Here is a 24,869-nt window from a genome sequence, read left to right as displayed (position 1 = left end):
AAGGTCGCTCAGCTCTACACATTTTTCGCTTCAATTTCTCTTACTAAGGCTTGATTTGTTCGAGTATTCAAGCTCTATTACAGATCCTACATCTTAACAGTTTCCTTTTTGAGAGTCTATCCTTGCCTACAGACAATATCACTACCTGGTTAACATCATCACCTAGCACAATGAGAATCTGGTGTTCTTTATCTCATTTCTACATGTCATCGTAAGTCGTGCAAGAGGTTTACATTGGTCAGCGATTTAGAATTTAAATTCTAGGGAAAATACAGTTTTAAATGTATCATATACCTCTAGTTTCACTTCACCATTATCATTACCTTTTTGTTTCTTTAGCCAATCTTAAACCAGTCCATTTGCCAACGTCACCACATAAGCTTCCCTTTTTTTCCTATGGAAAGTGTTTCTCTCCGACTCACATGTATCCTCAGAATGGTATATTACATTATCCATCCCTATAAATATTAGCCTTTTGGGATCAAAAACCATTCTTTAAAAATATCGTTTCTCTTGGCATTATTCCTTAATAGTGTGGAAATGTGCTAATAGCCACTACCCAAGGTTACACAATCAAGCTGCTTTAAATGTTTGCAGAAATTTCAGAAGAATGTAACTTGAAGGTACATTTCTGCAAACCAAAATATAAGCAGCAACCCATAAAAAAATACACAGGGTATACAGCCAAGTGCCTGAGGCGTTTCCACCCCGTTATGATTAGAAGCACATGTTAGTTCGAACAAATCTCTTGCTATGGGGGTTTAAGTGAATAATGGCTGCCTTCAATGCTGAAGATAAGATGTAAAGATGGGAATATTTCATTGTCCAAATATCACAAGAGCAAAAATTACTTTGATGCATACCGGATCTTAAACACTGTCCTTGTTTAAATTGGTTTCAAACAAATTGAAGCTGGTTTACACATGAACAGTGTTAAACTAGCCACATGTATACAGTTTCTAAACAGCATAATACTGAAGATATTTACAAATTAAAAGTGTAGCCGTATTCATGTTTCAAACTTCAAATGTCGATATGACACAAATAAAAACTTATATTTGGATCATCTGCACACAGTTAATTTGTAAAAAGATATAATAATCTTTTAAATATAAGCTGGAGTCTACAGTACTAAACAGGCAGGACTTTGGAACTGATGCCACTGAATACTGGAATAATTCAAATAACATAGTTGAATAAAATTCACCAAAATATTTCCAGGTACTCAAGATGGATACCATGTACTTTGATCGGCTGGCAGTGAGGAGATCATATTCTGTCAGAATCTGGACAAATTCCATGCTAGCCACTCTTAATATCGGGTTGATTAGCATGCTCGCTAGGGTTATTGAGTGTACCTGGACTTAAGAGATCTGTGGGAATAAATAAAGCAGCTGAATGGGGTTTTAGGTTAACACAATCACCTCAAAACTAAGGTAGAAATGTGGTAAAATGAATGTCCGCTCCTGGCAGGAGGTAAGGTTGGTCACAAGGTTGGGGAAAGGTGAGATGTGTCTCCCTTATAAGTCTTCCTTAAGGCACAGAATCCTTATGCTACTCCTTCTGTTCCCGTTTTCTAGATCTATGATGCAGCATTTCATCTGGTGAATACTCTGGCACAAGTGTTTGTTGATTGTTGACTCGGAACTGTCTTTTAGCCTTCCAATCTGCTCACCCTTCTTTCTGTTTTAGTAACTCTTAAGGAAAATTTACGAAAGTTGCTTCTTAAAGATGTGGCTTCTGTAAGAATCAGATTTGTAATCAACCAGGTGTACTCGAGTAGGACCCTGGCTGATTTGCATTATGCTGGTTCCTTCCGGAGGTGGAAGAGTAGGGGTGAGAAATGGGTTCTGCCCATTTAACCTTTTTGATTTTACTTTTTGGACTAGTTGGTTTATGGACTGCTACCGTGAGTCTAACTACCAGAGTATTGCTTGCTGAAAGCTCGGTTATAAGGGACTGGGAGTGCTAACCGCAAGTATCCATCTTTTAAGATATTTATTATTTTGAATTTGTAGAGCGCGCAGCTACCTCCGACGGAGGTGTCCCGGCGCTGAAGACATAGTCCGTGAATAAGAGGACAAACTTCCAGGTATGTCTGGAACCTCAGTTTTATTCAACTGCCCACCTCTGAAGCACAGCCAACACTAAAACTCACATTTGCACAATGTTCCACACAGGGAAGTAATCACAACAATCTACTTTACCTTTAACCCTTCACATCCCTTTTCCTTCACAGAATACGGAGGAAACTGCCTGCAATATCACAATGAAACAATAACGAAAAGAGTAAAATAAATAAAACTTTGCATGTGACCATATTTACAACAAAATGTAGACCACAGTATGGCATAAAATGTAAGCTAAATGGGACAGCAATTCAAATGCAGTGTTCATATATATGCTACAAGATGGAAATCAGCAAGAAGCAAATATCCATCATATTGCATAATCCTTACACTTTATAGTACTTGTACTCACTCTACTAGAAGACCTTCTTCGACAGTTGTCTTTCCCCAAATCAGAATTCACATTCTTCCCGGTGTACAGCGCATTTTTTCAAACATACACACTGACTTGGACTCTAGTTCAACTGGCACAAAGAACTTTTTCCAAACATTCCTATTTTTCCAGCACAACCACACGATCCTTCACTTGAATAGATGCTGACAAAAATATAAATCATTGCGGATGCGCCTGTTTTATTTGCTAACCCAATCACAAACAGTGACTGACATTTTTTTGTGCTGATCATCAACAGTACTAGATTTCATTTGTACAACAGATCTCACATCTATTACATTTCCGAACTTCGATACATCAACAGTCTTTCTTTACATACACTCTTTATTCAGTTTGGATCCAGCATCTCTTCTTCTCAGAAAGTTGATGGGAGATACCCTCTGTACTGATATGAGGAGTAGTCCTCGAGGCCCAAGCAAGTCACTGACCATGGACTTCCAATCCAAACCATTAACTAATGCGAACTGTAACTGATCCTTAATGACAATATTAACTCTTCACCAAACCATTACTGCAAAGATGGTAGAAAGAAGTTCTCGTCTGCTTAATACTAGCAAATTCCAGAAATTCTCTTTATGTCTTTATATACCAACTGAATGCCATTATCAGTCACAAGTTATTCTGGATAACCTTCGCTTATAGATTGCCCTTTTAGTTTCAAATGTATTTTATTGGGTTTTCCAGCAGGCATAAACAAAGACATCTCAGCATGTTGTACAGGCAAACGGCATATATAGCGGACGGGACAGACAAGCATGTATTCCCTAAACTTGAGCAGTAAAGTTAGACAAATATGCCAAAGAGACGGTGTGACATCGTGGAAGCAAATGACCTGCAATGCAATAAAATAACAGGAGAAGGAGAACAACAACAACCAATAACTCCTAACCCGCCCCCCCTCAAGCCCCCCTCCCCCACCCCGACCAGTGTGCTGTGTAGTGCAAAATAGTCCGTAGACGGGCCAGAGAGGTCTAGAGTCCCTGTCCAGGAAGTCACCGAGGGTCACAGTTGGCATCAGTGAGACGCAATACCTTGAGGTATTTGGGACACGTGACTTCATTGAATTCCTTAGACAAGAGGGTCAATAGTGGAAGCCATGTTTTCCGAAATGCGTCAGCAGGCCCAGTGAGTGTAGCCTGAATGCGCTCCATCCCAAGCGTAAACCAAAGTTTGTGAAGCCACCCCGTGTGTGTAGGGCTAGTTGTGGAACCCCACAGTGAAAGTATATGTTGCGTGGCCGCTTGTATCACAATGCCCATTTGTCGACCCCTCAAGGACTTCATGGGAAAGGTTAGTGCATTAGGGAGGCCTAATAAGGTGTATGCAGGGAACCTCGGGATTTCAGTTGTAAAGGTGGAATCAATATCGTCTAGGACCGCCTTCCAGTAGTCTCCAAGTGTCGGACATTCCCATAGGAGGTGGGTTAGAGTACCCTTTTCCCCACACCCCCTCCAGCAAAGCTCGCTACGTGCTGGGTTTCCCTTATGCAGGCGAACTGGTGTTAGGTGCCAGTACATAGCCAATTTCACTGCTGTCTCTCTCGCTTTCGTGTTGCTTGTGGTGTGTGTTGCCCTGTAGTAGATATAACCCCATTCTTTGGATGACAAGACCCTTCCCAGTTCAGCTTCCCAGCGCTTTTGACTTGGTGTTTTGTCTGAAGTGTGTGAGCATTTTGTAGAGTTCGGATATAAGGTGTTTGTCCGAGTCCTTAGTCAGTAGCCATTTTTCAAAGGTTGACATGGGGCGGCCTACCAGTGCTGCGGTGTCCGGGGAAGTGAGCCAATGTCTTAGTTGAAGATATTGGAAGAGATGAGGGTTCTGTAGGTTATACCCTTGTTTGAGATCTGTGAAGGGTAGGAATCCCTGTGGATCAAAAAGGTCGCCCGCTGCACGACATGCCGTGCCTCGCCATTGAAGGAATGAGCTTGCGCCATTGCCTGGAGGAAAATCCGGATTGTCCAATATAGGAGTGAAGGGGGAGGGAAAGGTTGTTAAACCGTGTTTGAGCGCCACCCTGTCCCATATCTGTATGGTCGTGCGTGTGATAGGAGACCTCAACATGTAACGTGGTCTGTGTTGCCGGCGAGGAACGGGATCCTCCAAAGCGGCATTTGCGCCATAGCCCTATCCTGGAAAAGCCATCTCTTCTCAGACTCAGGTCTGTACCATTCTACTAGGTAGCAGAGCTGGGAGGCCTGGAAATAGCGTGTCAGGTTGGGGACGCCAAGGCCGCCTTCATCCATGCTCTTGTAAGCCAATTGTTTGTGGATTCGTGCTCGTTTCCCTTCCCAGACAAAGTTAAGCAGGGTGTCTTGTAGATCCTTCAAAGTGCCAGTGGGGGGCATAACTGGGATGGTCTGAAAGAGATAGAGGATACGAGGCAGTATAGACATTTTCACTGCTGCTACCCTCCCCAGCAGCGAGAGGGGTTGTTTAGACCATCGCGCCAGATCCGCCCGGATCTGGGTGACGAGAGTCTTATAGTTGGTCGATACCGTTAGGTCCGTCGAAGAGGTTAGAGTGATGCCCAAGTACGGTACCTGGGTAGCTAGCTGGAGACCGCTCCCTTGACCAATGGCCTGAGCTCGTGGGTGTGCGTTTTTACCCAACGGCCGAATCAAGGATTTAGCTACGTTGTTTCGGAACCCTGAAACGGAGCCAAATGAGGCAAGTTCCTCCATGAAAGCAGGTATAGAGCTGTCGGGCTGGTCTAGGGCAACTATGACGTCGTCTGCGTATAAACTGATGGTATGGGGTTCGTGCCCAAAGTTAACACCTTTGATTCTCGGATTTTCCCGAACTTCCTGGGCCAGCGGCTCAATATACATAGCAAAAAGAAGGGGGGATAGGGGACACCCCTGTCTGGTGCCACGCTGAATTTCGAATGGACCCAAACGCAGACCTCCCAGGCGGACCCTAGCCTCCGGGTGGTGATAACAGCTTGCTATTCGAGCGCAGAAGCGGTCGCCTAGGCCAAAGCGACGCAGGACTTGTTGTAAGTAAGTCCAATTCACGCGATCGAACGCCTTCTCAGCGTCGACCGCGAGTAATGCAGAGTCCGAGGCTTGGAAGTGTGACTTATCGATGAGATGGAGTACACTTTTGGTGTTGTCGCTACACTGCCGATTGGGCACAAAGCCAGATTGGTCGGGTTCTAGAAGTCCAGGAAGGCAAGGGCCAAGGCGCGCGGCAAGAATGCCCGTGAAGAGCTTAAAGTCGAGATTCAGTAGTGAGATAGAGCGAAAGGCGGAGCAATGTGTAGGTTTCTTGCCGGGTTTTGGCAGCACCACCACCTCTGCGGCCAACATGTCCTAGTCCCTCAAAAGAATTAAAAAGATGGGTGAGCACCGGGGCCAGCTGTCGGCTGAAGATTTTATAAAATCCTGCAGAGAAACACAGATTGCCCTTTTAAGAAATCCGTGACTACACTGAAATTTACATGCTCCACAAATTTAATCTCAGGCCATTTAGATAAGCAATCAAGGCAAAACAAGTATACCATTTTGGTGTATTGCCCAAAACCCCAAAAGGCTGTGAAATGTAAAAAGCTACCTTCTGTCATTGTGAGCTATTGGCTACAATGGGAGTGACAGGAGAAGGATGAGTCACTTGAGATATGTCACTGGGGATCCACATACAACAATCTCAAACATGTGGAGGAGGAGCTTAGCGCGCATCCAAGATGGTAGCGTGAGCACAGGGCTCCCCGGACCCTCGCCACTCTCCGCAATCTATCCTGATGATATCCTGAATTCTTGGACGGATTCTTTGAGATGAACCTCGACTGAGTCCATAACTCTTTTCAGAATTTAAATCGGACTTGGGCAACCGAAACTACATCGATCTGAACTTTTTGGGCCCACCTGGAGGCGAGCCGGGGACTGGGCGACTTGTGGATCCGGGACGAAGTTGAATAACAACGGCAGTGGGGTCTCTTTGGTAGCCCTATCATAACTTTCGGTTTCGTTTCTGGATCCCGGCATGGTCTGATTGAGAGACCGTTTCGCTCGGCTGGGGGCCAATCCAGCCTCCATCTAACGCAGGCACTGCTTTAACATCAAAGTCTTTTGGACCACTTTCTGACTTTGTCTTGGCCGTACGAGCCAGCTTTTGTGGTCTATTGGTGCACGGCCTGCCGGCGGCCATTTTCACCAGGTCTTGCGGGCCCCTCTGGGGCGCATCTTCCAACATGGCTGGCAGGGGGGATGCTGAGAAGCGGAAGACAAAGACACCTCTTCCTGGGGGACCGGTCCAGACAAACGTTATGGACCGATACACTCTGCCCAAAGAATCCCCCGGACTCTCCGGTCGTACCCCAGAGGACGCTAGGGAGGACCCGTCCGCTCCTGTTGATCTGTCCCTGCAGGACATTATGGGCGCCATCTCCAACATGAAGGAGACTATCGGCCAGCAATATGAGGCTCTGGCTCGTAAAATCGACACAGTCGCTATTGATGTCACCTTGATCAGGGCCGGCCTGTCCAAGACCAATGAGAAAGTGAAGTCATTGGACCTGAAGACTTCCAGCCTTACGGCCGATGTGCCGGAACTCCAAACGGAACCTGGCAATCTGAAATCGGCCAATGACTTGATGTCCCACCGGCTGGAGGATTTTGAGAACAGGGCGCGACGAAACAACATTCGCGTCCTAGGTGTTCCAGAAAATCCAGAGACTCACTCGGTGGATCTCCTGGTCGAGGATCTCGTCCTGAACCATCTTCCCCCTCTGGACTCAGCAAGTTTTTCGCAGTGGAGCGTGCACATCGTGTTCCGGGTGGTAAGCCCAAGGCGGGCGCTCCTCCGCGGCCTATCATCGCAAAACTTTTCCACTTCAGAGACCAGGATGGGATCCTGCAGGCATCGAGAGTGCACGGCCCGGTAAAATTTGAGAACTCCTCGGTCAATTTTTTCTTGGACTTAACTCAGCTTGTCCAGAGACAAAGGATGGGTTTTCAGGGGGTGAAACGACGTCTTTGGGACCTGGGACTAAAGTATGCGATGCTTTTATCTACTGGGCTTCGAGTGGAGTATGAGGAGCGGACCTTCTTTTTCGATCGACCAGACAATGTGAGTGACTGGTTGGATTCCCTGCCTGGCCGAGGCGATCGGACGGAGCACCCTGGCGGTGCCGAGGGTGGTGAGCCTACGCAGAAGTGACTTTTCGGTCCTTGACCTCCGAACATTGGACATTTCTCAGCTGGGTTCTTTTGCTTTTTATAGTATGTTTCATTGTTGTTCACATCCGGGTGGCGGGTGGTGATGGGCTCTTTCCTCCTCCGGGGTTTTTTGTAGAATGGGGCTGTTAGGGCGACAGGCACACTGCATGTTGGGGTGGCTTCTTAGTCTACTGCAGGGGTGCAGGGAGGGGGGAGTTGTAACGGGTGTTGGTTGGGGGGTGGGATGGGGTGTTTGTGTGTGTTCTTTTCTCTCTCAAGGCGGCAAATTGTTTTTTTCTTCGCTTCAGGTGTCCTGCTCTTCGTGGGGTGACTTATGCATCACTTGTGGGGAAGGGGGGTAGTGGGTTGAGGTTGGTATCTTGGAACGTCAATGGATTAGGGTATTGTATAAAACGGGGTGTTGCACTTCAATATTTGCGTTGTTTGTCTCCTGATGTGGTACTCTTGCAGGAGACGCATCTGGTGGGAAATATGTGTCAAGCTATGAATAGGTGGGGTTACCGATTGGTTGCTCACTCTGGGTTCACCACTGGCTCCAGAGGGGTTGGTATTTTGATCCGGTCTTCTCTCCCTATAGAGATTGATAATGATATCCTTGATGACAGAGGGCGCTACGCTGCGCTCACTGGTAGGTGGGAGGGTAAGACTATTTCATTGATTACTATATACGTTCCCCCGGGTCTCCAGACCTCTACTTTCTCGGATGTTGGCTGGATGATGCTGGAGCTCCCTGACAGTCTTCTCCTCATGGGTGGAGATTTTAATTCTGTGCTTTCAGGCGGTTTGGATCGCCACCCTCCCTGAGATCTTCCTACTTCCCAATCTTGGCTTGGTGGGTTCATAGACACCTTTGGTTTGTTGGACTGCTGGAGGTTAATGCATCCGACGCAATGTCAATACACCTTTCACTCCGGGGCTCATGGGAGTCTCTCCAGGCTTGATTACATCCTTATGCCTGCAGTCCAGTCTTCCTACGTTAGGGAGATCAGACACTTGGCCCGTGGCATCTCAGATCATTCTCCTGTGTGGCTTAGTTTTGACACAGGGATACACGCTGCGGGGCGGATCGCCCCTATCAATCCATGGTACTTGCGTAACCCCAAGATCCGTAGCTGCCTGATAAAGTCCCTAGATCACTACTTCCTGGAAAATGAGGGGTCCGTTTTGTCTTCTGTGACCCTGTGGGAAGCCTTCAAAACTGTTATTCGTGGACAGGCCCTATCTTTAATAGCCGAGACAGAGAAGGCTAGAAATGAGGAGGTTGTGTGTCTGGAGGCCGAAATACTGGAGTTGGAGGCGGATCTAGACTTAGGCGTCACCCAGGAGAGACTCCACGCCCTTAGTTTGAAACAGTTTGATTATAAATCCCTTGTTACAGATGCTGCCAAGACAATGTATAGGGAACAGCAGGGTAGATTGTATGATGTTGGGGATAAGGCGGGTAAATTGATCGCCTGGCTGCATAAAAAGGAAAGAGCGAATCGTGTGGTCCCGGTAATTCAGACTTCGGATGGTGTGTGCGTGACTGACCCTGGCGAGATTGTGGAATGTTTTGCTGATTACTTTCGTGTGGTCTACTCCCCGGTGTCCGACAGAGACGAAGATGACTCTCGGTTGCTGCTGAGGGACATCGCACTGCCCTGTCTGTCTGAGGAAGATCGAGAGCGCATGGAGGCCCCGTTGACGGTCGACGAGATTGCTACCGCAATCCGTTTCCTCCGTTCTGGCAAGGCTATGGGTCCTAATGGCCTGCCTATCGAACTGTATAAACTGCGCCCGGACAAAGTCACGCCTTATCTTCGCGCAATGTTCAGGGAGTCACGTGAGCTTGGCACCCTCCCTTGTGACCAACGTCTGGCTACAATAGTTGTAATTCCTAAGGAGGGCAAGCCTCGTGATCGCTGTGCGTCGTATAGGCCTATTTCCCTCTTGAATGCCGAGCCGAAGATTCTTGCCAAGGTTCTCGCTAATCGTTTACTCACTGTAATTTGTGACCGGATCCACCCGGATCCATCCGGGTTCATTCCGCACCGGAACACTGCTCTTAATTTGCGGCGCCTACACGGCATTCTCGCCTGGGCAGAGTCTCTTCCGGAGCCGGCCATCTTGGCTTCCTTGGACGCCACGATGGCCTTTGACACGATTGAATGGCCATATCTTTGGGCCACTCTGGCGAAGTTTGGTTTCGGTGCGGAATTTATCAGTTGGGTTCGACTTTTATATACGGATCCGTTGGCTCAGGTCGTCGTTAACGGCAAAGTGTCCCAGCCCTTTGCGCTCTCGGGAGGGGTACTAGGCAGGGATGCCCGCTGTCCCCCCTGCTCTTTGCTCTTGCTCTAGAACCGCTCTCAGCCTGGCTCCGATGGGAGCCGTCGATAAAGGGCATTCAGTGGACCCCCAATTTTGAAGATCGTGTTTCGTTGTACGCCGACGACATCCTCCTGTACCTTACCTCCCCTCGTAAATCCCTTAACGTCCTGTTCGACGTTCTCACTTCTTTTGGTAAGAACTCTGGTTTGATCATTAATTGGTTCAAATCGAGTGTGTATGTCATCTCGGGCGGCCTTCCCCCCTTGCCTAGTAGGTTTCCCATTCAAATCTTGCAAGCAGGCTTAAGTACTTGGGAGTCTATATATCGTTAGACCTAGTTGCCCGCTACGAGCATAATCTCCTTCCTCCTCTCAGACGATTAAAGTTGGACGTGGCTCGGTGGCGTAGATTGCCGCTGTCGCCACTCGGTCGGGCGGCTCTTTTTAAAATGATGTCTCTGCCCCGATTTCTCTACGCACTTCAAAATTCTTTTGACGTTATTCCGGCGGCCTACTTTCGGGAGGTGGAAGGTTTGCAGCGGAGGCTCGTTTGGGACGGTTGTGCACGCATCGCTCTTGCAAAACTAACTCTCCCCTGGTATGACGGGGGCATTGCGCTCCCGGACATCAGGAGGTATTATTGGGCCTCCCAGTTGTCTGCCATCAACCATGCTACGTATGCCGCCGGTCCGACTCCTGCCTTCGAGATGGACAAATATCAGTTGCCCGGTGGTAACTTCAATAGAGCACTCTACTCTCAGACGGCGGAGAGGAACCTAACGGGACCCACTAAGATTGCGGTGCATGTGTGGAAGGATGCCAATGCGGCCATGGGATGGAATGATCGATTGACGCGAGCGACCCCATTGTATGCCTCTGAACAATCGGGATGCCGCTGGACGACGAAAGGTTTTGAGACCTGGGATATGATTGGTATTAGCAGAGTGGGTGATCTTTGGGTAAAAGGCGCGGTGAAGACCTTTGCGATGCTTCAAAGTGAGTACGAGTTGGGGGATCGGGAGTTCTTCAGGTATGTGCAGGTTCGCCACGCTTTACTATCTGTCTTCACAGCTGGTGTTACGGTTCCTGAATCTTCCCCATTCGAGGACCGTATACTTGACGGTCATCTGCCCGATAGTACGATCTCCTTGATCTATAAGAAACTAATCAACAATCGGGCAGATCTCCTTGTGCGTCTCAGAGAGGTCTGGACCGGAGACGGGTTGGAGCTGGATGACGAGGACTGGCAGTCCGCCTTGTCCTCCCCGAAAGAGGTCGCCATTCCTGCCCGTCTCCGTCTCGTACAGCTCAAAATTCTTCATCGTGTGTATGTTACGGGTCCTCGCTTGGTTGCAATGGGGTTTTCCTTGGATGGGTTGTGTAAGCGCGGATGTGGAATGAGTGCCACCTTTCTCCACATCCTCTGGGAGTGTCGGGAGTTGGTGGCGTATTGGCAGCAGGTGCATGCAGTCATGGAATGTGTCACCGGGGTCGCTCTGCTGCCTGAGGCTCGTAGATGTTTGTTGAATGTGTGGGAGCCGAATGATTACGACGTTGCTCAGGCCCGGTGGGCGGCACTGGGGAACATGATCGCAATAAGAGATATAGCGCAGTTGTGGGGTTCCCCACGGCCTCCCACTGTGTCGGTATGGAAGGAGAATATGGACTGGTGCATGTTTAGAGAGAAGACTGTATATCTGGCTAGGGGCAAGCCTAGGGCGTGGAGTAAAATTTGGGGTCAATGGAACGCCTACCGAGGGAACATCTGCACACCCCCCTTCGAAGACACTCCGGACATATCACTTTCCCCCTGATCCTGAGGTTCCTGAAACTATTTACTCCTTTTTCCTATGGTCTGACTTCCCACTGCCCCCCCCCTGTTCATCTTTCTTGCCCTCTTGATTCGTTATCCAGTACTGTAGGTCCCCCCCATCGGAGCTCGACATTGTCTAGCATGCGTTTCGCCTTGAGTGTTGTTCCCTTGTTTTCCTTTCTGTTTTGTTTCTAAAAATTAAAAACATCCATATCCTGCCTACATCCTGTGTTGCCGAAAAGGTATCCTGTACTATGCCGGACCACTAGAGTGTGGTCGCTGCTTTTTGAGTCTATACAATTGCTCCATATGTTCTAGCGGCCGGCCCCTGTGGTTGTAGGCTCATACTTGTAATGATATATTTTGCACAATAACGTTTTTTTTAAAAAACAACAAAAAAAAAAAACAATCTCAAACATAACTACTCCAGGTTCTCACTCTGCGCGCTCTTCATGACATGCACACCAATATGTCCCTCATGAGCCGAATTCAACACAATACCATGAATAAAGAAACAGCAGCGGGCCCTTAGATGCTGCACATCAGTCCCAGTTCCAATAATATGTCAAACCAATCGTGCAAACAACCCCTGCGTCAGCTGCTGAATGACATCACTGTGCTCCAGATCACAAGATACTTCTAAACATTAATGGGGGTGCACAATTTCAAAGAAGTCCAAAGAGGCGAAAGTGTATGAAAATACTTCTTTATTCTTATGAAAATACTTCTTTTTTTATTCTATATGAAAATACTTCTTTATTCAGAATAAAGAAGAAGTATTTTCATACACTTTCGCCTCTTTGGACTTCTTTGAAATTGTGCATCCCCATCAAGGTTTAGAACAATACCATGAATACTCAAAGGAGCAACCAATTGCCCACAACTAGGACAATGCCATCAACAGCATAAAGCTCCTCAGAACTAACTTACAAGGTACTAATTCCTCCAATATAGGAGAGGAACTAGTGACAAATTTCACAACCTCCTGTATTTCCTTATCGTCAACTAATGCTTCCAATCATTCCTCTTCGTAGAAGGCTCCTTTCATGGCACTACCAACTGAGCTCACAGCACATACTTTTTCTAAATCATCATTCATCTCATGCAAATATGCGCACTCCTTCAAAGGTAACCTGGTAAAGCAATCAACCACAAAATTCAAGAGAAGACTATAAAGCTGCATTGACCACGTATAAAAACTTGATATTGGCGGAAAAAAGCAGCTTTTTTACGAAAAAGATTAATGAGACTAAAAACTCGAGCAAAGCCCTCTTTGCTACAGTAAAGAAGCTAACAAAAATAGACAACAAGAGCGCAATAGCAATGACGTCCGATTTCTGCAATCTGCTTGGCGAATTCTTTTTTAACAAAGTAGCATCAGTATACGAATCTTTTAAAAGCTTCCTTCTAGCTACACCTGCACAGACAGCTTTGGAACTCACTAGGGAAGTTGAGGGATCGCCACAGAACCCAAGGTTCCAATTTAGACCTCCAACTGTTGAGCAGATACTGAAAGAAGTGATGTCTACTAGGTCAGGCAGTCCTATGGACCCTTGTCCGCCGAAAATTATGCAGCTCTTTCCGGAACTGCTAAGCTCTCAATTGGAGAAATTGTTTTTGCAAATATTAAAATCAGAAACCTTCCCGGACGCGTGGAAAGTCACCTCAGTGATGCCACTATTAAAAAAAATCAAACTTAGACGGCGATGAGCCGGGCAATTACAGACCTATTGCCAGGATCCCCTTCACGCCAAAATTTTGGAGAAACTCCAAAATAAACAGCTGGCACGTTTCCTCTCGGAGGCAAATACACTCGATCACTCACAGTTTGGCTTCCGAGAAGGTCATGGGACTGAAACGGCACTTATAACAGCCGTGGAAGAACTCAGGGATGTCTTGGACGATGGAGGGAAGGCCGCCTTGGTACTTCTGGACCTATCGGCGGCCTTCGATACGGTCAATCATGAGACACTCCTGATCCGGCTGGCCGAAGCTGGAGTCCATAGCTCGGCACGTGCCCTGCTAGCCTCGTATCTGTGTAACAGAATTTTTTTGGTCGAGGTAGGGGAAGCCAGATCAAAAACTTCCTGTTCCCCTTGCGGAGCGCCCCAGGGGTCATCTTTAAGTCCGACCCTCTTTAATTTGTATGTAGCCCCACTAGCTGAAATCATTAGGGCAACCGGGTTCACACCGGTGTCTTACGCCGACGAAACCCAGATAGTGGTGTCGATTAGCCAGGATGTCAAAGAGACGGCAGAGAAATTTAGATCCTGCATGGTACAGGTCAGACAATGGATGCTCTTCAATTGTCTAAAATTGAATGGGGACAAAAGCAAGGTTTTAGTGCTAGGGGGTGACCCGAACATCTGGTCCCCTGAGTGGTGGCCGGATAGCCTGGGCAGCTGTCCTGTTCCTGTAGAGAAGGTCAGAAATCTGGGCATGACCTTAGACGTTAACCTCTCTTTCGACGCCCAGGCCAGTAAACTACTTTCGGCAGTTTGGTCTGTTCAGAAAATGATCAAAAAACTATTGCCCTTCATCCCAACAGACGCCAGGAAAACGGTGGTAACTGCCCTTGCTCTGTCTAGGATGGATTACGGGAATGCCCTGTATGCCGGAGCCAAGCAGCAAGTCCTTTCAAAAATTCAGCGTTTGCAGAATGCGGCTGCAAGGCTGGTGTTAGATATTCCTAAACATGAGCCAATCACCCATAAATTAAAATCCCTGCACTGGCTCCCCATTGCCAAAAGGTTTCAATTTAAATCATTGTGCCTGGCCTATAAGGCGCTCCAGGGGTCGGGCGCTCAGTTCTTAAAGACCCGCCTGAAACAAAATGAATCCTCCAGGCTTCTTAGATCTAGTCAAGCCAAACTGATCGTGGTGCCCAGATTTAAAAGAGCCAGATGGGGAGGCAGAAGTTTCATCTTACATACAGCAAAGATCTGGAACCTGCTTCCCATTTCCATAAAAAACAGTCCTTCACTGCTCTCGTTCAGAAAGGCAGTGAAAACCTGGCTCTTCACGACCGCCTCTTAGAGGTCTTGATTCGTTCAGAACCCCTTTTTCGGTCCAGCGCCAAGACGCCCCTGGGCATTCGCGCGCTCTAGAAGTCAATAAATCAAATGACAGCTAGAGATGGGCTGAGCAGCAGGCAGGCTGCTCCTGGTGGGGTTTGCTGTTACATGGAACTAAAGGATTGACTACTGGCTAACCTACATCTACTTCACCTGTTTACCTGAACTACCCCTATGATGTACCTATATACTATCTGGATGTACTTGGACCAGCTACAGAATAAAGGTACTTATGTCCTAAACATGTCTACCAGTGTCTACATGTGCCACTGGGTACAAAATACTGAACACTACACTACCGATCAAATGGGTTGACTGAGCGGAAAAGGCACATTTCCTACAATCAGCAGCACTAGGCATTCTAGAATTTTCTATTGTTTTATTATGTCAGCTTAGGTTTGCAACTGTAATAAATTCCTCTGGAGGCGCTGTGAAGAATAACATATTGGAAGTCTTCAGCTCCACAACGCTCCGTGTGCGGCCATCTCAGATCCCACTGAGGAAGTAACGGTAAATGAGCTAACCGCAGTGGGAGCGCTCTTGGGGAAATCCAAAGTAAACACTTTCAAATATATACATATGGCGCTTGCGCAAAGTGTGAGCGCAAGCAAGAACTTACACTGCTAAGAAAATTGCGGGAGCACACTCATTCTTAAAGTAACAATCAAGCAATATCACAGCAACATAAACATTGTTCATTAATGAAACAGCTAGCTGCCTGTAGCACAGGAGAAACGACAAATACTTTCTGCATTAAATATTGCCTAACTGGCGAATTATGAGAGTGGACTACAGTATTTTTTTTTAAATATACCATGGGCTTGCAGTGACCATCTGTGTTCTGAAATAGACTACCTAATTACTACTGGTCCAAATGTACAAAAGTGTAGCTCTGGCGTTTCCAAGGCCAGTCTCACGCCAGTGCAGCACAGAACAGAAGAGGAATAATTTAGCTTCACAGCTATCACCTTGTATGAATGTCATTTTAGACTCTCACCTGCTCGGTCATACAAAATGTGGGACCGCTGCAGTCCTTCCTTTACATGGTCTTCCATTATGATAACCCCATGTTTAGGAGACTTTTTAGTGCCAGGATACGAATATGACTGTTTCCCTGCTGCCAGTCTGGCCTGCACCGCCAACTGCAGACCATTCAGTCCAGTTCTTGCGTCGCCATCACATAGGTGCGCTAAGGTGCTCAAAGCTTTCTCTTCAATGTACACCGGCATCCTGCAATGACATGACAACAAAAACAAGGTTATCCGTGTGGCCTTGCTCTTACTACCCAAGGTGATACTGATGAGTCACCTGATCCTGTGGTTCACAAATTCAATTTTAGGCTGTTCTTCTAGAAGCCATTAAGGCATCTAAAAAGGAAAAAGTTATTAGAGAGCCGTAGATCAAAAGGGTGAGAGTGTCATTTTAATTAACTGCAAAGAAGTAGGATATTGATGACCAACATGAAAAATGAAACAGAAGGTTTCAAGAAATGACTGCTCGTCGCAGCAAATACATTTTTACAAAATAATACTTCAGCTTCAAATTATGGCGGATTATTATGTTATTTACATAAACATGACAGGTCTTAAATAATTCGCGCAGAGTGCACAAATGCCATTTTACTTCTTTCAGCGTGGGTGGAAAGGCTGCAAGCTCCCGTTTTCCGCAGGATTTTGAACTAGAAAAACTGCTGTTTCTGGTGTCTTGTGCTAGTCATCCTGGCTCTGGCCGGTCTTCACCAAGTAAGGCTGAAAGTTAAACTAGTAGCTGACATTGTAAACCGTAAGCGCGCTTGAAACAACACACTCAAGTAAAAGTCAATAATGGCCATTTAGCAGGATGACGCCTCTCGCCAATCCCTACAACAGCACTCCTCCGTAGGGACAGTATTTGTAAACTACGACTTCGTTGCTCTTTTGGTAGTAACAAATATACTAGGTAATCAAGGCTTTACAACAATGTGATTGATTCTTTCTAGACTAGCAATCATCTGAACCATACCTAAAACTTTTAGTAGATAATTCCAATCTATTTGGATATGGAAATCTGAAGGTGGTAGCAGATGTGATGTAACAGTAGCATCATGAACCATGCAGAGACTGGTTTGACACCCGCTTTCTCTTTCTCCACTGACACACCAACTGAAAGCAGGTGGGAAGATGGGGAAAGAAGATGGGCACACTGTGGGCCTAATCAAGAGTCTGGTGATCCTCAAACCACTAGACTCATGGTCCATATGACGACCTTGCCGGTCGTGCCGCCCTGGGACCGCCTACTTCGTCAGGGAACCACCGTTGCCTGGCGGTGGCGCGGCAATCAAGAGGCATCAATATGCTTGGCAGGACCCGCATATTCTCTTGGAAGACTGCGCTTCTTCTTGCCCTCGCATCCGCAAGACGAGTCAGTGAGCTTCACGCATTGACAATACAAGATCCATTTGTTCAATTCAAGAACAATAGGGTCATTCTTTGTACTAACCTGACATTTTTACCCAAAGTCGCGTCAGACTTCCACCTTAACAAACCTATTGTCTTAAAGACCTTCTTTCCAAATCCTCAAACAGCAGCTGAAAGAGGTCTACATTCGTTGGATTTGAAACGCTGCCTTAAATTCTACCTTGACAGGACAAAAGCATTCTGCAAGTCCAACCAACTTTTCGTGGCTTACAGTTTACCTAGGAAAGGTTTTCCCCTTACAAAACAAAGTATCTCCAGAAGGATCTATTGTGCTATTGTCTTCTATCACCAACAAGCTGGTCAACCTTTACAATCAAGAATTCGTGCCCATTCTACTAGGGCAGTTTCTCCTTCTATGGCAGTGGTTCCCAAACTTTTTTGACCCGTGGCTCCCTTGACCTAATTGGCAGTTGGCCGTGGCTCCCCACCATTTTTTTACCGGCGCACCGCGGCGCACACTTTGGGAACCACTGGTCTACATGAAGAATCAAGCCTAGACGTGATGAAGGATTCACAGTAGCCATCACCATTTAAAACTTTATTTGCAATCACAAAGATCTTATAAAGTACATCGCAATGCACACAACACCATCATAGAGTAGCTGAGGGGCTGGCAGGTAGCTGTGCGCCAACCAGGGCTGACGGGACTGATTTAGGGAATTAATGAATTGGGAGAATATAATACACTACATCAGTGCACCCTCGGTGCCCGCTGTGAGTTATGTGACTGTGTGTGCCTCAGCTGAGGCTTGCCCAATTAATGTCCAGTGCCTGTCAGTGTTCAAGAGTCAGCTGACTTTATTGATTTAGTATTACCTTTCCTATTTAACTGCATGTCTGCAAATGTGCACAGGACTACAATAAAATACTTCCTCGAAAAGACTTGTTTAATATCATGATTGCACATTTGTATAACAGTACGATCTTACAAGGGCATTAGTTTAGTGCGCCTCCATTTCTGGTTCTTCGGAGCAGTTTAAAGATCATCTTGTAGTTTCTTATTGCTCAGACGGCTGTAATTTCTGATATTTATATGTTTGCCTAATTTTCTTCATTGCTTGGTTTTGATTGGGTGAGAGTGTCACTCATAGTCGTTCAAATGTCACTCATAATTACAATGAAATCATGAAAATGTCACACATAACAATCTGAAACCTTGGCAGCTATGTAAAATGCACACCTGACATTAGCTGTTATCACAGAGCCCCCGCCCTGGCCGGCCTTATCTGCACAGTCAATGGAGTCTAGTAATTAGCAGCTCGTTACTGAGGCAGCAGGAGCAGGCAAGGCGCTGGGGCTGATGAGCACAGCCCTGGAGCCATTCATATGCAGAGGGCGAGGGCTGGGATCAATTAACCTGGCAGCTCAAAGGAGGGGGAGGACTTGTGGCTGCAGTTATCACGACCCACATCCTGCACGGCGTCGCGGCGCCCCTGGCTTCTCATCACGGCGCACCAGGGCACCGCGGCGCACACTTTGGGAACCACGGTTCTATGGCATTTTATGCAGGCGTGCCTATCACAGACATTTGCAGAGCAGCAACATGGAAGATGCTGCATACATTTACCAAACATTACTGCTTGGATTTGGAGCTAATGAAGGATGCTGCGGTGGGACAGGCGGTGTTGCATCATCTATTTCAATAAAGGTGAGCCTTCCTTCCTTCCCACCAACTTCTCTCTCTTTTTAAAACGCACATTTCTCTGTTACTTCTAAAACTTTTGCCATAATTGCAAGTTATTGCTCTGCACTTTAACTTTGATATATTTATTTACTGAACGTATTTGTATATTATTACTTTCTTTTCGCAGAAAATAGTTTTCTATCAACTGGTGCATTTATGCCTTCTGTACAAAAGGAAATGTGCTCATTATTACTTTCTATTCTGATTCAGGCAGGTGAATCTATGAAAGCTACACTAATACTGGATACGAAATGAGTTACTTACCTGTAACTGCAGTTATCCAGTATTGGTATCTTTCATAGATTCAGATGCAACCCACCCGCCTCCCTTGGAAGGGCTCACCAGGTACTCTCAGCTGTACCTCTATATAGCACTGTACTTCCGAAAATCTAAGGGACTAGAGCTCCTTCCAAGAAGGTTCCAGAGGGTGGCAACAGCTGATTGGTTGTTCTCTAGAGTTTGGTCCTTATTACAAAAGGACCTGGATATACAAAAGGACCTGGATATGTTACTAACGTGAGGCCCCAGGCCTATTACTTTCTATGTCTAATGGGACATTGCTTTACTAATGTACCGGGGACTCCCATCTCGACGGGGAATGATTCAGGCATGTGAATCTATGAAAGATACCAATACTGAATAACTGCAGTTACAGGTAAGTAACTATTTTCTTTTTAAAATACAGGGCTATCGTAAGTGAATGGTTCTCTGTTGACAGCCATACAATTATATAGAAGCGTTACCAGGGATTTACTGCACTTGCCACATAATTTGCAACATTTGCAGATTTCACCAAAAATGTTGTTACTTGTTGAAATGGACGATAATAATAATGCCAAATAATATGCCACATAATTATGCATTTATGTTGCATAATTTGGCTCTCCATGCCATATAATCCTAGCAGCCCTAATATTGGGCTCTACAGGGTGGTTTGGGGATTATCATTAAGATAATAAAAATCCATATTTCGTGAGCAGCCTTAAAATGTTCCATATTTCACAGTTCCTTATGATATATGTGATTTTCTACCACTGCATTTTGTGCACTAAAAGCACCAAAACATAATACATATATTTTGATAATGTGAGGTTTAGCGATTTGGCGGGATTTTGGTGCCGCTGTTTGAATTTTTTTTACCTGAAGTCAAATTGATTCAGAAAGTGCTACTTTCTGTGGAGGATGTTAGACTTGGGGGAGATTCCCGCTGCCTTTCACTGCACCTTCCAGTATTCCACTGCTAGCCCGATTACGAGTTTGACAGTGTAGTGGCAGGAGCACCCCGCCGCCGCACCGACAAACCAGCGTGAGAACCGCCCACCGTATAATGACTTTTTTAGTTATTGGCAAGTGTTTCATTTGCCGTTCCCATGAAAGACCTCCATGAAATCAGTGGAACTGAAGATAGTCGTAATATGAATGGCGGGACCACGGCGGTCCTGCCAAGCATATTGATGCCTCTTGATTGCCGTAATCAAAGGGACTAGAGCTTCTTCCAGGAAGGTTCCAGAGGGTGGTGACAGCGGATTGGTCTTTCTCTAGAGTTTGGTCCTTATTACAAAAGGACCTGGATATGTTACTAATGTGAGGGCTTAGGCCTATTACTTTCTATGTCTAATGAGACATTACTTTACTAATGTACCGGGGACTTCCATTTCGTCGGCGGGGAATGATTCAGGCATGTGAATCTATGAAAGATACCCTAATACTGGATAAGTGTACTTATCCAATAGGTTTGTGCTCTCTATGATTTTGGTCTTTTTTAATATGCTTTCTCACATTGGTCTCCAGTCTTTTTTTCTCCAACTATACTTATTGTTTCAGCCTTGCCAAAATAGTTTTTGGCTGTAAAACACTGATTTTCCTCACATCAAACTGTCGCTTCCTGTCAATTCATGTGGGTCTGTGCCTTGCAAAAGTTCAAAAAGTTTCTATTTTTATTATGGAGAAACCAACATTTACATTTTAAAGGAGCCAAGAATCACAGGATCCATCCGTTCTGCAAATTCCCTGCCGTTCCCTAACATGCAGACCTACATGGCCAAATGTATTACTTTTTCAATTTATAAAAAGGAAAGTGTCGTGGAGCGGGCTAGAGTGAAATGGTGTAGAGTGGAGTGCCATACAGTGGAGTGGCGTACATTGGAGTGGCATAGAGTGGAGTGATGTACAGTGCAACTACTGCAACAACAGATATTACCAAGTTAAAATATCTTAGAACTTAAAAGAGACTTACTGTACTCCCAAAAGGATCATCTACACACCATAATCCAAATTCCTACCAAATTTTATTGAAATCTGTTCAGATATTTTCACGCTATGCGTGAGTACAAAGTCTATGGAAAATGCATTGGTGTCAAAACATGCTTTGGGACCCCCTTTTTAGGTTGAGCCTAGCGGCAGCGCACATACACTGCTCGGTCTGCGATACTGCTGTAGTAGAGTATGGGAGAGAAGTTGCGGCCACTCTCCTATATTTTTTATTGGCTTGTGTCATTGTCTTTCTTAAAAGCTGCCTTTGGATTCGTTAATAGGCTTGTTAGTCCCTCCTTAGTACGGCGTGGTCTTCATTTGTAACCTTCCATGGCTACTGGCCCCATTACTTTGCTTGTTTCACGGAACCTGGTATTTAGTCTGTAAGCACTATTTACTTTATTGAGTTTCTCTTACTGCAGGCCAGACATGCGCTGCTTGAGCTAAAACCACTTGTGTTTTCTTTAAGCAGCACGGCCGCCTGCTTTCAATTACTAACCCAGCATTATCTCGTCTGTTTCGACTCTCCAAGTAAAATGGATTTAGAAATGATTAGGGAATTAAGTCATGTGATTTCCAGGTAGCACATAATCATGTGCTAATTGGCTGAAGCGGACAACAGCACATCTGTGTTACATGTCATCAGTACTAAAGCTACCTGACGAGTTGTTTTCAAAAGCCTGTTTTATTATCAACATCACCAATACCACCAATACTACCATCAACACCACCACCAATACCATCAACACCACCACCAATACCACCAACACCACCACCACCACCACCACAACTTATACAACCACCACCAATACGACCACTAATATCACCACAACTTATACAACCACCACCAATACCACCACTAATATCACCACCACCAATACCACCACCAATACCACCACCACCAATACCACCACCACCAATACCACCACCACCAATATCACCACCACCAATATCACCACCACCAATACACCACCACCAATACACCACCACCAATATCAATACCACCACCATCAATACCACCAATATTACCACCACCAATAGCACCACTATCACCACCACCAATACCACCACCAATACCACCACCACCAATACCACCACCACCAATACCACCACCACCAATATCACCACCACCAATATCACCACCACCAATACACCACCACCAATACACCACCACCAATATCAATACCACCACCATCAATACCACCAATATTACCACCACCAATAGCACCACTATCACCACCAATACCAACACCACCTATACTACCATCAATACCATCACCAACAAAACCACTAATATCACAACCAATACCACCACCAGTACCAATATCACCACCAATACCACCACCAATACCACCACCAATACCAGTACCGCCACCACCAATACCACCACCAACACCACTTCTACCACCACCAATACCACTACCACCACCAATACCAGCAACACCACCACCAATACCAATACCAGCACCACCAATACCACCACCTCAGCGCCTCTCACTCACTAGTAATAGCAGGGACACTGTACGAGGCTGGAGCTGCAGCAGAGACCATACCTCCCTCCCTCCTGAACCGTGACAGTGTAATCACACAGCGAAAGGTGTGGGAGCGCTTTGTTACTGTTTATAGCTCGGATCATATGTAACTCTCAATTCACATGTTGTGTCTGTTTAATTTACAACACTTACATATCTTCTTCACTGCACTATTTATCCCTACTTTTAAGATGACGCAGGCCGGTCTCTCTTACAATCTAACAAGCGGTCGACAAGGCCCTTTATTGCAATGCAATTGGTCTCGCATTTGTAAGAGTTTAAGCTATTAATATTGTAAATGACAATGCCTTTGATTTATGTTTTAAAACACAAAACATAAATAAAAGGCGTTGCCATTTACAATGCCAATAGCTGAAACTTGCGTGAATGCAAGACCTATTGCATATGGTTTTTTTTTTTGCACTCCCTTGACGAATCTCCGCAAAATTTTGCATCATCTGGCAATTAGAACAAGCATTAAAAAAGCAATCGGTCTCGCCTTTAAGTTAAAGCCATTTGCTTTGCTATACAATACCATTAGCAAAGCAAAAGTCTTTAACTTAATAAAAGGTGAGACCTATTGCATATTCAATGCTTGTTGATTAGTGTTAAGTAAGCAGCATATAATTAATTTTCACTGTCACCCGTTGGGAAAACAAGAAATCTAATATCTTCCCGGATGTGGGAAAGTTATAGGGGGCGCTTGCCGCCTTGTCCAGCTAACGGAACAAAAGTGAAGGGAAAAAAAGCAGTCTGGTGGCTTCAAAAGGGAAGGGGGAGGCGGGCAGGCGCACGTCTCATCATAAACAGAAACGCTGGAGGTTAACAAGAGAGCCACAAATCCAGTAGGTCGCTTCTTTCAATTACGTTGCCCAGCCTTCTGGCTTGGCAATTTCTCTTTGGTGGTTTGCATTGACAAAAGCAACAAAAATATTTAGTTTGGCTGTTTTACAACATATGGCACAATACACATGACCTTGCCTTCAAAAACAGTTTACACTCCCAAAAGATGCTTAATGTGTGTGAGAATCTTATGGTGTACAACAGCCCCCCACACTCGATATTATCATTTCGCATCGTACTTTCTAGGAATCCATCTTTCACTCCTCCCCTTATCCAAGCAAATATGCAAATAGGACGGATATTACGTGACAATGTGAATAGCAATGGGCTGGAAACATGAGGACACACCCCCTCTGTTCACACTTATCAGCTTGCAGCTACATGTATTTATATCATGTTTACACTTCGCATGTTTGCCTGGTGTAAAACCGCACCACGTCCTGTCCGACAGCGTAGTTTCTGGTGCAGCGCCCACTGAGAGCAGCACTGCTACAAGGCGCTTGCCCTCAGCGCGGAGAACCAGCAGATTAAGGGTATTAGCACAAGGATTGGTGCAGGGTGGCACAGAGAATCCGTAGCGGAGGCAGCCCGCAGCTGCCTCATGACAGATAGCCCGGGTTCATCGGGGGAGGGTCGAGTTCTGGGTGGCCCTCCTGGCAACGGGGTCCGTCTCTGCCCCAGACACAGGCTGGTCAATAATCAAGCACCACCCACTCCCTAGAGGTGAATGGCAGCACTGATCTAATGCCAGAATGATCCAAGGTGGGCACTAAGTAAACTAAGGATTTTGAGCTGCGAACACCCCGGGAGTGAAAGGCTGCCGAGGCACGGAATAAAGGGGTGAGCCGAGCCAAGGGTTTGGATTTACTCTAAGAGCCGTGCACGAGCCGGGCCCTGGAACTATGTGGCAAGTATATCATGCAAGAACACGTAAAAATAATATGCAAGAAAAGTCAAGCGCACACAACCTATATTAGTTGATAGGTATTGTCTTGTGTCATTAAGGAAAGGATAAGATCACACTCAAATGTTATCGTCTTGTTTGTATTTTTTATTGGTCTGGTGAGAAGCTCCCCTAACCAAAAGGGGAACTTTTTAGCACAAGAAACCAGCCGACACGTGTTTCGTCAATAACGGGGTAGACCCGTGACTCTTCAGGGCTGGGGAAACAAAATAAAGTATCAAAAAAAGGAAAAGGAAAAGTG

The 24,869-nt window shown here is 45.9% G+C and overlaps 1 protein-coding gene across 2 annotated transcripts in view; it reads right to left on the bottom strand.

Annotated features, from left to right (window-relative positions):
- Positions 1–24,869, bottom strand: part of WRNIP1 (WRN helicase interacting protein 1) — a 488,996-nt gene that overhangs the window by 115,655 nt on the left and 348,472 nt on the right. For both annotated transcript variants that reach the window (XM_086965069.1, XM_086965070.1), the window contains exon 4: positions 15,894–16,126. In XM_086965069.1, the coding sequence (XP_086821195.1) occupies positions 15,894–16,126 (233 nt within the window). The remainder of the gene's footprint in view (positions 1–15,893; positions 16,127–24,869) is intronic.

Source organism: Lissotriton vulgaris, chromosome 4_1, assembly GCF_964263255.1.
Source record: "Lissotriton vulgaris chromosome 4_1, aLisVul1.2, whole genome shotgun sequence".
NCBI classification, from domain to species: domain Eukaryota; kingdom Metazoa; phylum Chordata; class Amphibia; order Caudata; family Salamandridae; genus Lissotriton; species Lissotriton vulgaris.
This window is presented reverse-complemented; position numbering and strand designations above follow the sequence as displayed.